Source organism: Sinocyclocheilus grahami, unplaced genomic scaffold (assembly GCF_001515645.1).
Source record: "Sinocyclocheilus grahami isolate Dianchi unplaced genomic scaffold, SAMN03320097.WGS_v1.1 scaffold713.1, whole genome shotgun sequence".
Classification (NCBI taxonomy): Eukaryota; Metazoa; Chordata; class Actinopteri; order Cypriniformes; family Cyprinidae; genus Sinocyclocheilus; species Sinocyclocheilus grahami.
Genome location: NW_015505892.1, coordinates 74,578 through 90,110, shown reverse-complemented (window position 1 = coordinate 90,110; position 15,533 = coordinate 74,578). Strand labels below are relative to the sequence as shown.

Below are 15,533 nucleotides of genomic sequence, written 5' to 3'. Positions count from 1 at the left end.
GAACTGTCTCACATGGTTTATATCCTCCTGAGACCCAGCTATGGAGTTTTTGCCTCTGTAGTGGACATTATATTTGAGTGCATTTCTCTGAGACCTCACATGGCACAGTTTTAAGTCTGGATGTCCTGCACAGAGCACATTCAGGGCTTTCCAGAGATACCACATGATTGGATGGTGACCGCTCCCTCTCCTTGGTTTTTTAAAAATGGCTGACATTAATTTAGTGATCAAATTGTACATCCTTATGGAAATATGATGATATTTTTTAATTACAATTTAAATCTCATTCATTTTCAAATTGTTTGTCATAAATCAACATCTCGGGAAAATGTTATGGGGTTTCAAATCAAAATATGACCTTCTGTTACGAAACAGGACATGATTTCATACATGTCCACTGTAGAGGACACCAGGACTGAAAGCATGTTTATTACACATTCTGGGAGACAAAAGAATTGAATAGGAAGATAAAGTGCATATGAGTATTCTTAGGAAATATTAGATATTATTATGAAAATCTGGCCAATTACTACTCCCATTATTACACTTCTTTTTTCAACATGCTGTCCCAACAGCACTTTAATATGCAAATTAGATACAGTGTATAGATAACATTGTGCTTAATGGGAAACCCAGTTTATGGAATTTTTACACACATATCGCATAAAGCAAAATGGTATATCAAATCATTTTGTTATATATATTTTATAACATAGTTGAGAACCATCCTTAAACAAAGTTAGGTATAAAAAAATCCTGAAACCTAAAAATTGATTGGTGATTTAAAAAAAATTCCCATTGTTTTTGCCTTTTGATGTCTATTCTTATCATTTTATGTCCTGGTGTCCTCTACAGAGCACATAGCATAGCATATAAATAAAATATAATGTTTCAAAAATGTTATTTTACCATATTTTTCTTACGCTCTAAACAATGTAATGACATGAAAAAATACTAAATTCACAAAGATTTTTATTTCTGGTTCTCAGGAGGATAAATATATATATATATATACAAATCTGGCTCTAACCCTCTCTTTTCTTTATTCACGGTTGATCTACACTGTAAAAAAAAATCTGTAAAATTTACAGTAAAAAAACGGCAGCTGTCAGAATTTTACCGTTGAATCGAGTTTGAGTTTGAATCAATCGGAGCGGTTCCAGTGTAAACGACTCACTCGATTGAATCGGTTTGTCTGTTCCTCTTTTCTCTGTCTTCAGCCATGTTCACACTGTCAGCACCAATACTGGCTTAGCCAGCAGTAGTTTTATGACATTAGCTGAAATAAGCGAAAAAAGTGTGATGTTTACAAATAAAATATCAATATTTCCAATAAATAACTGAGAGATTAATGTTGCTGATTGTATTAGTCTATAGAGTGATAGTCAATGTAAAAAGAGCAGATGAGAGAAGCTGATGGATATAAAACAGGGCGACTCTACTCAATTCTACACCCTTGGAAATAAGATTGAATATGCATTTTGAGTAATATTTTGTAATGCATAAAATAAAAAATCACATGCATCCGACACCATCTATAAAATACGACACAAGACAAAACATGAGCCGCTAGTTAAAGTCTAAAAATGTCCAGTGATTTACCAAATGATGCTAAGATTTGATCTGAATATTTCATATACAGAAATGCACATGTTGTATGATGTCAGGCCATTGCTAATAGATGTGGAGGTGCAGCATCCATATTTCATGAGGACGCTCCGGGAGGTTCCTGTTCAATGCATACAGAAGAACTACATCCTTCCTGTAGATGTGATTTCACAGAGCTAAGCATGAGACAGCATAATTAGCATTTCAAAGACATTTCACATTTAAATTAAACATCATATCAAATCACATTTGTAATACAGAAGAGTAGGCTAATATTATTATACAGAACACACATTATATTTAATGCATTATTCATGCTGTGTTAAATATTATATAATAATATTACTGTCATATTAAAAATAAAAAAGTATATCCTAAAGTTATGGTGTAAATTAATATACCCTGTTTTTACATCATTCTGTGAGTGTATGGCTTGAACATTTTTCTTTATGAGTGAATATTGTTTTTTATTCAGATATATTCAATTTAATTCCAATTTAAAACTATTAAAATACATAAAATTTGACAAAGAAAATCCATATATGATTTACAATAGAGAAATAGTGCTAACTGAATTATTAATATTATTATTATTATATTTAACAATATGCAACGTAAATAATATGGTCATATTTAAATAATAAAAATAATTAAATATTATTTCTATTATTATTAAATAATTAATTATAGCTATATTATGATATTTAACAACATGCAACGTTAGATATTATAAAAGATTGTCATTTAAATAATTATTAAAAATTAAATATAATTTATATGATTATTAAATATGGATATTAATATAATATTTAACAGAATGCAATGGTAAATATTATATAATAATATTGTTGTCATATTTAAATAATTAATACAAATTAAAAACATTTTTATTATTATTAAATAATTAACTATTAAATAATAAAAAAATATATATTTTAAATAATTAAATATAAATTAAATATATATATATATTATTATAATATTTCACAATATGCAATGTTAAATTATTATGGATATTATATGTTAAATATTATATAATAATATTATTTTAATTCTAAACATATAATTTAGTGGAAATTAATCCACTATATATGATTTTTACATTATTATGAGGGTGTTTATGGCTTGAAGTCGAAATGAATAATTCATATTTGTGTGTAGTCGTTGATTTGCTGCTGGTGAGTCAGTCCAGCCCTCTGCACCTGCTCTCCATGTGCGCCGGCTCTGAGCCGCTTCTGTGCCGCATTCACGCCGGAAAAACATGATGATGATCAGTGAGTATCACTTCTATCTGTCAACCTCAACACGACACGATCATATGTCAGCTTTTATAACGAACACGAATGACTAAAGAGCTGTAGTAATGACTTGAAGCCTGTGGGAATCCTGACACAAAGCATGAGACGCTGAAACAAAGGCAAGCGCTGTGTTTGCTTTCCTCTGAGTGATGCCAGTGAGAAGCTGATGAGAGTGAGATGTTGACACTCCGAGAGCAGCGAGCATGTCAACTCCTGGTCTCTCCGAGCTGTGCACACACTGTTAGGATCGCTTGATTTCGCTCTGATAGGGAAAGGTGTGCTCATCATGAAATTCCCGCTGGAGAATCCGAGGAAGCAGGGGGACTGGGACCCTGAACAAGGTTAGTTGTGTCACTTGGTTCTTTCACTCAAGTTGAGCTGATTTATTTACAACGTGTGCGGGTTTGTTGCTCTTTTTAACGAGAAAACATCTTTAATTTCAATATGGTCTGATAGATTATTATTATTTTTTTTTAATAATCAGATTTAATATTCTTTCTTTCTTTCGTTCATTCTTTCTGTGTGTGTATATATATATGTATATATCAAAATAAAAATATATTTATAAAATATATATCTTTATTTATAAATATTTCTGGATTGAATATCTAGGCTACATGTATATCAAAAGAAAATATAAAGGATTTTTTTTTATATATATGAAGTATATTTCTATACTTCATAAGTATAAGTATATTTTATTTATATAAAGTATATTTAATATTTTTTTTATTTTGAATATAATGCCTGGATTATACTTCATTCAAAAATATATTTACAATTATTATATATTTTTAAACCATTAAAGCTGAAATAAGGCAGTATGACAAATAATACTATAATTTCTATTCAATAATACAATTTCAATAATAGCTCCTTTTTCATATTCCTGTAATGAACATTTTGGTTTAAACTTAGCTTTATTTTCATGAAAACAATTTCACAATGCAAAAAGTCTTAATGCTCTAAAGTCTTAAAGTTCTAAAAGTCAAAAACACTGTAGATGGTAAAAAAAACATTTACACAGTAAAATAGAACTAAGTAGAATATATATGTCTGCAGAAAATATATTTTCACAGGAAAAAAATTACAAACAAGAGTCTCTTTAATATCTCAGTTCTTCTAGACAGAAATGAAATGAAATGGAGAGCAAACAGAGACTTTTACTGAAGTCTCCAGAAAAACAATCCCATTATTCTGACATCTCGTCTAGAATTTCAGAATGTCTCAGACTGTTCTCAGATCTGCCAATTCTGCAATCAAAAGTCAGAGATCTCAATATGAACTCAAATATTTCTCATCAATGTCTTTTCAGAACAATAATCTAGGATGCTCTCAACATAAAATGAGCTCTATACTAATATTTGTCTCATTTATGTGTATCTTAATAAATAAAATATCGACCAGCATTATTTTATCATCATATTATAATTTTTGTTAATATTTTGAATTTGATTTTATTTTTATATTTTCTGTTTTCACTTTAATTTTAGTAAAACTTTGTATTTTTATTTCAGTTTTAGTCATTGTAGTACATCAGATTAAACTAAACAACTAGCTGAAATAAAATGTTTTTTTTTAACATTTTATTTTTTTATTAATTCCCCCCTCCCCTCCTCAAGTAACAAAAATTACTAAAAGTTTTGGTTTTAGTTAACAATAATAATCCTGTCTGAGACAAAAACCTCCTTTAGGTCTTTGTAAGCAGTAAAAGCTAAAAGATCTAGAACAGTGAAAGTAAAGCTTCTGGAAACAAACGCTCCTCAAAAGATCCTGAGGATCAGATTTGAGACTCTAAAACATGATTGATGGAGAATCAAGTAAAGCCAAGAGATACATTACTCTAATGAAATGTTTGGGGAAAAATAAGATAAATTCTCATGAAATCAAATTCACAATACATAAAGTCTTAATGGTCCTAAAAACTTGTGTAACAAAATAGAATTTGTCTTTTTTTTTCATTTGATTTTGGGGCAAAATATGACATTACCAATAAAGAATGCACTCAATGTCATAAAGTAGATTGATATTTAAAGCAGGATTCATTGTAAAGGCTTCTTTGGAGACACTCGCATTGTAGTATATCTAAAGACACAAAATGAGCATTTCCTTCCTCAACCACACATCGCTCGTGACGATACATTGATGTGTAAAGACACAAAACGATCGGTCTGTGCAAGAAACTGAACAGTATTTATATTGATTTTTACCTCTGATTTTCACCGCAATGTCCGAACTATCTGTCCTGAGCGCGTTCTTGTCAACAGCCGGCATGTGACCTGTCTTCTTATTCTTCTTGCTTTATAAGTTATATTTATAATTTAAATATTTATATTGAATATTTTTAAGCTTATAAGGGCATTACCGCCACCTACCTCTCAAATGGACATTTGACACTCCTAATTGAGATTGCAGATAGAGTGTCAATGGTCCATTTGAGAGGTAGGTGGCGGTAATGCATTTATAAGTTTGTGATCTGCCGTAAAGCAAGAAGAATAAGAAGACACATCAGACGCCAGCTGCTGAGAAGAACGCGCTCAGGACAGATAGTTTGGACATTGCGGTGAAAATCAGAGGTAAAAATCAATATAAATACTGTTCAGTTTCTTGCACAGACCGATCGTTTTGTGTCTTTACACATCAATGTATCGTCACGAGCCGCAGGGTTTCATTTGGTTTTGTTTGTGTATGTTTTTTGACTCTCAAAGCCGTGATTCCCATCCACTTACATTATATGACTGACAGACTGCAACGGTTTGTGTTAAAAAAATTCGTTTGTGTTCTACTGAAGAAACAAAGTCACCTACATCTTGGATGCCCTGGGGGTAAGCAGATAAACATCACATTTCCATTTTTGGGTGAACTATCCCTTTAATTACTCACCCTCATGTGAACACAAGTTAAGATATTTCTGATGAAATCCGAGAGCTTTCTGACCCTGCATAGACAGCAAGGGAACTACCACATTCAAGGTCTAGAAAGAGAGTAAAGAGATAATTAAAATAGTCAATGTGACGTCAGTGGTTCAACCGTAATGTTATGAAGCTACAAGAAAGTTTTTTTTGCACGCAAAGAAAACAGAAATAACGACTTTATTCAACAATTTCTTCTCTTCCGTGTCAGTCTTCAACGTGCGTTCACGAGAGTACCACGACGCATGCGTGTGCATGCCTCTGCTTGTAAACTATATATGTATATATACAGTATATATATATATATGTGTGTGTGTGTATGTGTATGTATGTATGTATGTATGTATGTATGTGTATATATATATATATATATATACTGTATTTTATTTGTGTGTGTGTACGTGAAAATAAAGCAAAAATACTGAAATAAATATTTTATTTCAGCTATTTGCCAAGGAAACATTTCTATTTTTTTTTTTCCACGTACCCACACGTATGTATGTATGTGTATATATATATATATATATATATACTGTATTTTATTTGTGTGTGTGTACGTGAAAATAAAGCAAAAATACTGAAATAAATATTTTATTTCAGCTATTTGCCAAGGAAACATTTCTCATTTTTGCTTAGGTTAATTTAAAGTATTAAAATGACTAAAACTGAATAATAATAATAAAATTAACAATTTAAAATGAACTGTATAGGCATACTTTTTAAATGTCAAAAACTCACAACAAAATTACTAAAGCTTTAAAACAAAAAAATTAAACTGAATACCAATTATAATAAAAATGAATACTAAATAGTATATTAAACTAAAATAGTATATCAGTGAAACTAAAATAACACTGTCACATGATGAACGCATTACATTCAGTGTTTAAATTATCATGTGACCATTCTACAGTCTGACCTAGTTTACTGAGTTCAGTCAAACCTGACAATAACCGAATACATAAGTGATAAGATGTCACTTTGATACACGCCTACATTCTTCTTCATTTCTTTCCTATTTACGTCACGCAAGCATCCTTTGTGACTCAAAGTGTGCTCTACATCTGGTAATTAAGCTCAAACCAAAAAAAATATTAAAAAATTCCATTTCCAGTCAAGACGGACCCCTTGATAGCTAATAGGCTCTGAGATAATGAATTATTAATAGTTTGTCCCTCTGAAGGCAGAGTCTCCTGAGAGCAAAGCCCTGCTGGAGCGTCAGACATCTTCATAGTTCACATGAAGCAAAACCTGTCCGTGTGCTATAACAGCTCACAGAAAAATCACAAATCAGACCTGTAAAGCCTGACATATGAAATAATAATCAGAAAAATCTAATGTTTTGAAATGGAACAGTTAATTGAACCTTTATGAATTTTTTGTTGATCAGGCTTTTTTTTTTGGCTCATATAGTCTGATGAAGTGAGAATATGGAGGAAAAACAGCTCAGTTTTATTCAGAGACTCAAACCGAGTAAAAATATACAATTTCGTGCAGATGCTGATATTTATATGGACAAAAAGTGATGGAATTCTGCTGCTTGTGATGTAAATCAATGAGATCTTTCTAACAGTAGAACAGATACTGACATAAAATGATCTAAATATCAGTTGTCACTCTATATCTTCAGTAATCTGTCTCAGTAAGATGAGATTGAAATGATCCAAACATATAATGCAGTGATTGAGAGATGAAGAAATAACCGTGAGATGTTCTGGAGGCTTGTGAAGATCACTCCTCCGCTGAGGAACAGTGAAAGTAAAGCTTCTGGAAACAAACGCTCCTCAAAAGATCCTGAGGATCAGATTTGAGACTCTAAAACATGATTGATGGAGAATCAAGTAAAGCTGAGCTGCTTCAGTGCAGTAAGTGTTCATCTGGAGATATTACTGCAGTTATTCTGACCTTTACTTGATCAAAATCAGTCCAGATTTGACAGCAGAAAGACACGTGAAGCTCCAGCTGAAGCTGGACGTTTGTACAGTTACACCAAAATAGTTTTTACTGGATAAAAAACTCTAAACTATCAATCAGACGACAGAAGGCATGGAGGAGATTGTGTGTGAAACAGGTTTAGCAGCAAAGTTTTGATCATGAAATGTGCATTTCAAATATGATACAATAGGCTTTATAGGGTTAATATCTCCTTTGCTTCTTCTGAAACTGAGATATTAATGATATTAATGGGGTCCTTTTCTCAGAAGAAACATCTTGAGAGGAAACAGACTCAAGCAAAAGTCTCTATTTAATCAAACTGCTGTCTAGGACAAACAATTGAGACAATGTGCTATAATTGGTTCCAAAACAAACATTTTGTAGGGCATGCAAAGCATCTTTATTAGGGCTGTCAGTAACGATTATTTACGTTTTTTTGTGGTAATAAAATAGACCTATAGAAATAGACTTTTAAAATAACTTAAAATACTTATATAATAGCAATGAGGGAATAATAATTGGTTTAAATAAAGTATAGCAAGTGATTATATGGTTTTATTGAACAAAACTGGTAATGCATTATAAACACTAGAACTAATGTACATTATGCATTATAACAAATACCTGCAGAGGGCGCCCACGGCCTCACGATTGTTTTTACACTTTACAGCACAATCTAATCCTTGATTAATATTGACTAAACAACATTTAATTAAAATGTCCACTTAATCTTTAATATTTGGCCAGATAGAAATACTACAGCCTCTTGAACAAGAACATGTGGACATCAAAACATGCAAAGCCTTAGAAAACGGTCCAATAATGCTTTCCATGTATTCTCGTTCATGGAATGTGCCACTTCCGGTATTTTGCCGGTTCAAAATGCAATCAAATACTCAAATTTAATTGAGGAATTGTGACAGCCCTGATGTTTATACTGAAGATTCAGCTCAAAAAAGCCTTTAAACTCGCATTTAGTCTGAGCAGAATCAGATGCACGGCGTGTCAGTCATGTCGAAAAGCCTCAGTCCTGTCATGCGAGACCAGCTGGCTGTTGTCGGTGTTGTTGTTCTTGGCAGTGAGAAGGACTGACTCAAAAATCTTCCCAGCAGGATGCTTGGCGAGTCCTACGGGAGCAGAAGAAACATTACTCAGAAAACCATTTTCTTGCTGACAGCATGTTGTTTTATTGTGTTTTTCTCTTTGATATCATCTAACTTATGTATTGCTGTAGTTTATATGGATTGATTGCTGACCGCTAATTTCTACTCCTTTACTTTTCTGTTACAAATATCCCTCTTTCTCTGGGTACAGATATATATTGTACTACTTTACGATTACGAAAAGCAAGATTTGGGTGACTAACATAAAAACAGCATCACCACAGTCTGCTCAGACAGGACTTACCGATATATTGACTAAATTTACTCAGCCTAATCCATTTATACTACTTATTCTTTAAATAGTTTGAGAAGAGCCACAAAAACTGATTGAATTGACTAACAGACGAAGCAGACCGATTTTCAGTGCAGGTTTTTTAGACAATGAAACCAAGCGGGTGGCTTGACATCATATTGACATCACTTAGCAATTAAATCCAAGTCTAATGAATTACTTTGAGAAGCGTGATGTTCTTAAAGTGGCTGCCATTGTGCAGAGTGACTCAGGGGAAATGGCTTTGTAAAATGATTTGCTAATTTTGTTATACTTTGGTCACTTACTGTCAATGAAGCACTTCCAGAATAGCTGTTTGAGTCTTTTTCTGGATGTGCATCTTTTCCCAGCATGCAGTAGATGCGGTCAGCGCTGGCGTGAGTCCCATTGGAGACACGTCCTATAACTCCAGCCACTGGGACCTCGGCAGCGCTTTCTTCTTTGCTGGAACTGTCATCACCACGATAGGTAAAATAAACTAACCTTCAAATGAGAACAGCAATGCATCTCAATAACACCTCTGAATTTGAAATACAGCACATTATGAGAAATAGTAAAATTTGTTGCAAATGCTGTTTTACATTGACCTTAAATGGTAAGCCAATGCTGTTTCATGTTGACTTTAAATGGCAAATGCTGTTTTGCGTTGATTTTTAATAGTAATATTTGTAGCAAATGCTGTTTCACATTGACTTTAAATGATAAATGCTGTTTTGTGTTGACTTTTAAAGGTGCGGTAAGCGATTTTTCAAAAACGCTTTAGAAAACTGATTTGGGCCGAATAGCAAAACAAACTTGTAGCCAATCAGCAATAAGGGGCGTGTCTACTCATGATGTGGAGGAGAGCGCGTTCAGTCCGAGCCGAGCGACAGAAAGATAGAGATGGCGGATAAAAAACAAAAGAGGAAAACGTCTGCGGAACAAACTAAGGCTTAAGGCAATAAGGCAAGAAGTAGGACCCGTGTAAATATAGGATCATTTCCAGCGCTGGAGAGAACTCAAGGAGCGGAAGGCCTGCGATCGGACGCCGAGGTTGCTTTGTTTGTTCTCGATAGGTGAGTAACACCGTGTCTGCGCCGCAACAGCTAAAGTCTGTCTAGTACACTGGACACGACAAAGCGACTTTCTGATTTTCAAAAATTATTTGAAATTTGTGTCAATACGTCATAAATAGAACGCAGCAGCAGTTTTCTGTCGGGGATTTGTTGTGTCGTGCCGTGCCGCATCCAGCGTAGACCATGGTGCTGTTTAACATTGACTTTAAATGGCAAATGCTGATTTACTTTGACTTTAAATGGCAAATTTTGCGACAAATGTTGTTTTACGTTGACTTCAAATGTTAAATGCTGTTTTGTGTTGACTTTTTATAGTAAATACTGTTTTGTGTTGACTTTTAATAGTAAAATTGGCAGCAAATGCTGTCTTACTTTGACTTTAAATGGTAAATGCTTATTTACTTTGACTTTAAATGGCAGAATTTGCAGCAAATTCTGTTTTACGTCGATTTAAATGGTAAAATTAGTTGCAAAAGCTTTCACGTTGACTTTAAATGGTAAATGCTGTTTTGTGTTGACTTTTAATAGTAAAATTAGCAGCAAATGCTGTTTTATGTTGATTTAAATGGTACAATTAGTTGCGAAAGCTGTTTCACATTGACTTTAAATAGTAAAATTAGCAGCAAATGCTGTTTTATATTGACTTTTAATAGTAAATTTTTTTGCTTACTTTAAACAATGCATTTTTTTCATGTTTTACTTCCAACAAGATTTGCACTGACCTTCATAAGTGTAACTGCACAACACATGAGACTTTCAGCCCAGATCTCATCTCTCACTGAAACTCTTTAGTTTGTTGTTGTCTGAACTTCCCCTTTGTTCAACAATCTATAATTACTGCCATGTTCAATCGCTGGAAGCCACCAATTGTCTCCCTCTGGATCTATGAATGTGGTTTTAATAGAGGGGGTCAACTACAGCGGTTTGTTTTATAACGATTAAATAATCTCGTCTTCTCCGCCTACATCTACAGGCTATGGAAACATCGCCCCCAGCACTGAGGGCGGCAAGATTTTCTGCATCCTTTACGCCATATTTGGCATCCCTCTGTTTGGCTTCCTCTTGGCCGGGATTGGTGATCAGCTAGGGACCATGTTTATGAAGAGCATTCTGAAGGTGGAGAAAGTTTTCAGGGTGAGTCAGCTTGTTTTGGAATATTCTACTGAGGATACTTAATTTCTGGTTATATAAATATTTCAGTTCACCTGAAATTTCTTCTGCCTCCCTTCATAGCAAAAACACAAGCAAATCAGTCAGACCAAAATCCACGTCACCTCCACCATACTCTTCATCATCGCTGGCTGCATCATTTTTGTCACCATCCCAGCAGTGATTTTCAAACACATCGAGGGATGGAGTACTTTAGAAGCCATTTACTTCGTTGTCATTACTCTCACAACCGTCGGCATTGGAGATTATGTAGCAGGTAGGAGCACCGATGAGGGCCTTTTACATCATTTTGCCTAGTACAGTCAAGAGTTGCTTAATTTTTATAGCAAATGCTGTGTTATGTTGACTTTAAATGGTCAATTTTGTACAGTCAAGAGTTGCTTAATATTTTACAGCAAATGCTATTTTACGTTGACTTTAAGTACAAACCCGATTCCAAAAAAGTTGGGACACTGTACAAATTGTGAATAAAAACAGAATGCAATGATGTGGAAGTTTCAAATTTCAATATTTTATTCAGAATACAACATAGATGACATATCAAATGTTTAAACTGAGAAAATGTATCATAAGGGGAAAATAAGTTGACTTTAAATTTCGGCATCAACACATCTCAAAAAAGTTGGGACAAGGCCATGTTTACCACTGTGTGGCATCCCCTCTTCTTTTTATAACAGTCTGCAAACGTCTGGGGACTGAGGAGACAAGTTGCTCACGTTTATGAATAGGAATGTTGTCCCATTCTTGTCTAATACAGGCTTCTAGTTGCTCAACTGTCTTAGGTCTTCTTTGTTGCATCTTCCTCTTTATGATGCGCCAAATGTTTTCTATGGGTGAAAGATCTGGACTGCAGGCTGGCCATTTCAGTACCCGGATCCTTCTACGCAGCCATGATGTTGTAATTGATGCAGTATGTGGTCTGGCATTGTCATGTTGGAAAATGCAAGGTCTTCCCTGAAAGAGACGACGTCTGGATGGGAGCATATGTTGTTCTAGAACTTGGATATATCTTTCAGCATTGATGGTGCCTTTCCAGATGTGTAAGCTGCCCATGCCACACGCACTCATGCAACCCCATACCATCAGAGATGCAGGCTTCTGAACTGAGCGCTGATAACAACTTGGGTTGTCCTTGTCCTCTTTAGTCCGGATGACATGGCGTCCCAGTTTTCCAAAAAGAACTTCAAATTTTGATTCGTCTGACCACAGAACAGTTTTCCACTTTGCCACAGTCCATTTTAAATGAGCCTTGGCCCAGAGAAAACGCCTGCGCTTCTGGATCATGTTTAGATATGGCTTCTTTTTTGACCTATAGAGTTTTAGCTGGCAACGGCGAATGGCACGGTGGATTGTGTTCACCGACAATGTTTTCTGGAAGTATTCCTGAGCCCATGTTGTGATTTCCATTACAGTAGCATTCCTGTATGTGATGCAGTGCCGTCTAAGGGCCTGAAGATCACGGGCATCCAGTATGGTTTTCCGGCCTTGACCCTTATGCACAGAGATTGTTCCAGATTCTCTGAATCTTTGGATGATATTATGCACTGTAGATGATGATAACTTCAAACTCTTTGCAATTTTTCTCTGAGAAACTGAAATTTTTCTGATATTGCTCCACTATTTTTCGCCGCAGCATTGGGGGCATTGGTGATCCTCTGCCCATCTTGACTTCTGAGAGACACTGCTACTCTGAGAGGCTCTTTTTATACCCAATCATGTTGCCAATTGACCTAATAAGTTGCAAATTGGTCCTCCAGCTGTTCCTTATATGTACATTTAACTTTTCCGGCCTCTTATTGCTACCTGTCCCAACTTTTTTGGAATGTGTAGCTCTCATGAAATCCAAAATGAGCCAATATTTGGCATGACATTTAAAAATGTCTCACTTTCAACATTTGATATGTTATCTATATTCTATTGTGAATAAAATATAAGTTTATGAGATTTGTAAATGATTCCATTCCTTTTTTTACACACAATTTGTACAGTGTCCCAACTTTTTTGGAATTGGGTTTGTAGTAAAGTTTACTGTTTTACATAAATTTGGTAAATTTGGTTGCAAATGCTGTTTTATGTTGAAATTAAATGTAAACAGTTTTATGTTGAATTTAAATGGTTAAATTTGCTGCAAATGCGGTTTTATGTTGACTTTAAAGTGTTAAATGCTATTTTACATTGAATTTAAATGGTAAATGCTGTTTTAAGTTGGCTTTAAAGTAGTAAATGCAGATTTATCTTGAATTGAAATGGTAAAATTTGCTGCAAATGCTGTTTTATGTTGATTTTAAATGGTAAATGTTGTTTTACATAGGATTTTTAAGGGTAAAATTTGCTGCAAATGCTGCTTTACATTGACTTTAAATGGTAAAATGCTGTTTTATGTCAAATTTAAATGGTAAAATTGGTTGAAAATATCGCTTTACCGCTTTTGGATAAAGGCATCTACATAAATGAATAAATGTAAATGTCATTTTTACCTGACAGCTTCTCAAAATACTTTTCCTGGCAATTTTGTCTTTTGACCATGTTCAGACCTTGTTTTGACCTTTTGGAATGGAATTGAACGGAATGCTTTGGACACTCCATTCCAATGGAATATGTGGTGAAGAGTATTAAAACTGTTTCATTATTTTATAGGAGGAGATCGAAAAATAGAATACATGAAATGGTACAAGCCTCTGGTCTGGTTCTGGATTTTGGTGGGTCTGGCGTATTTCGCAGCGGTCCTGAGCATGATTGGAGACTGGCTCAGGGTTCTGTCCAAGAAAACAAAAGAAGAGGTATGATATGTCAAACATGATCTCCAATATACAATACAGCATTATTTTACTGCATCAGAGCCCTATTTACTTTGTTCTACACATTCCTGGTCTTTCCTTTTCAGCTGATGATAACTAGGGTGTGTAGACTATTGGTTAATGCTAACCAGTAGGCAGGTAGCCAATGATTTGGCTGCTGTTGGTAATGTAGCCTTTCTTGTCAATAGTTTTTAATGCACTCATTTAATGCTGGTTAGTGCAATAAAGGTCATGGCAATAATGATAGATCTGATAAAGAAGTGTTACCACTGGGATACTTGAAGATGCTGTGAAGGGTGAACTTGACCTGCAACTTCCATTCAGATCCGACTCCATTCTGATGTGAAGCACACTATACACCATCTTTATCATGATTATATCAAGCTAGGTTGCTGTTAAAAGAAAACATTTAACTGTGAAATACATCATATTATGAAAAATGGATAATAAATGGTAAAATGCTGTTTATAAATGCTGTTATACGTTGACTTTAATTGGTAATTTTTTGTATAAATTCTGTTACGTTGACTGTAAATGTTAAAATAAGTTGCAAATGCAGTTTTACGTTGGCTTTAAATTATAAAATTAGTTGCAAATTATGTTTAGGTTGACTTTAAAGGTAAAATTTGTAGCAAATGCTGTTTTGCATTGGCTTTAAATGATACAATTAGTCGTAAATAATGTTTTAGGTTTACTTTAAATGGTAAGATTAGTTGCAAATGCTGTTTTACCTTCACTTTAAATGATAAAATTAACAATTAGCAATCTCAAGCAATGTTTTACATTGGATTTAAGTAGTAAAATTAGCTGTAAATTATATTGTATGTCGGCTTTAAATGGTAACGTTTAACATTAAGCACAGTACTGAATTGTTTTTAAATGTCACGCTCACACAGGTCGGAGAGTTTAAGGCCCATGCAGCAGAATGGAAAGCAAACGTCCGGGCAGAGTTCCGCGAGACACGGCGGCGCCTCAGCGGCGAGATCCACGACAAACTTCAGCGGACGGCCACCATCCGCAGCATGGAGCGCAGACGTCTGGGTCTGGAGCAGCGGGCGCATTCGCTAGACATACTGTCGCCTGAAAAGCGGCCCGTCTTCGATAGTCTGGACGCTGGGCGCTTTACGACCTCCTCACAAGAGAGCATTGACACTAAACTGAACAACCTGCAACTGAAGGCCGAGCGTGGTGAACAGCAGGCGTCCTCCGAGGAAAACATCTTTAACCACTTCGGCTCGCTCACCAAACTGGCCAAGCACCACAGGAGCAAAGATCTCTGCAGGAACATCCCGGAGGATGCCAGCAGGCTGGGCGACGTTCTCA

At 34.7% G+C, this 15,533-nt stretch overlaps 2 protein-coding genes across 2 annotated transcripts in view; one reads left to right on the top strand and one right to left on the bottom strand.

The window, feature by feature from the left end:
• LOC107560164 (spermatogenesis-associated protein 7 homolog) overlaps positions 1 to 3,191 on the bottom strand; it is an 11,204-nt gene extending 8,013 nt beyond the window's left edge. Inside the window, exon 1 of the mRNA XM_016244259.1 lies at positions 3,000 to 3,191. Within this exon, the coding sequence (XP_016099745.1) occupies positions 3,000 to 3,191 (192 nt within the window). The remainder of the gene's footprint in view (positions 1 to 2,999) is intronic.
• Positions 3,192 to 9,517: 6,326 nt separating this feature from the next.
• Positions 9,518 to 15,533, top strand: part of LOC107560163 (potassium channel subfamily K member 10-like) — a 16,120-nt gene continuing 10,104 nt past the window's right edge. Inside the window, exons 1-5 of the mRNA XM_016244258.1 lie at positions 9,518 to 9,655; positions 11,216 to 11,376; positions 11,476 to 11,668; positions 14,050 to 14,192; positions 15,107 to 15,526. Coding sequence (XP_016099744.1) covers positions 9,520 to 9,655; positions 11,216 to 11,376; positions 11,476 to 11,668; positions 14,050 to 14,192; positions 15,107 to 15,526 — 1,053 coding nt within the window. The 5' untranslated portion in view covers positions 9,518 to 9,519. The remainder of the gene's footprint in view (positions 9,656 to 11,215; positions 11,377 to 11,475; positions 11,669 to 14,049; positions 14,193 to 15,106; positions 15,527 to 15,533) is intronic.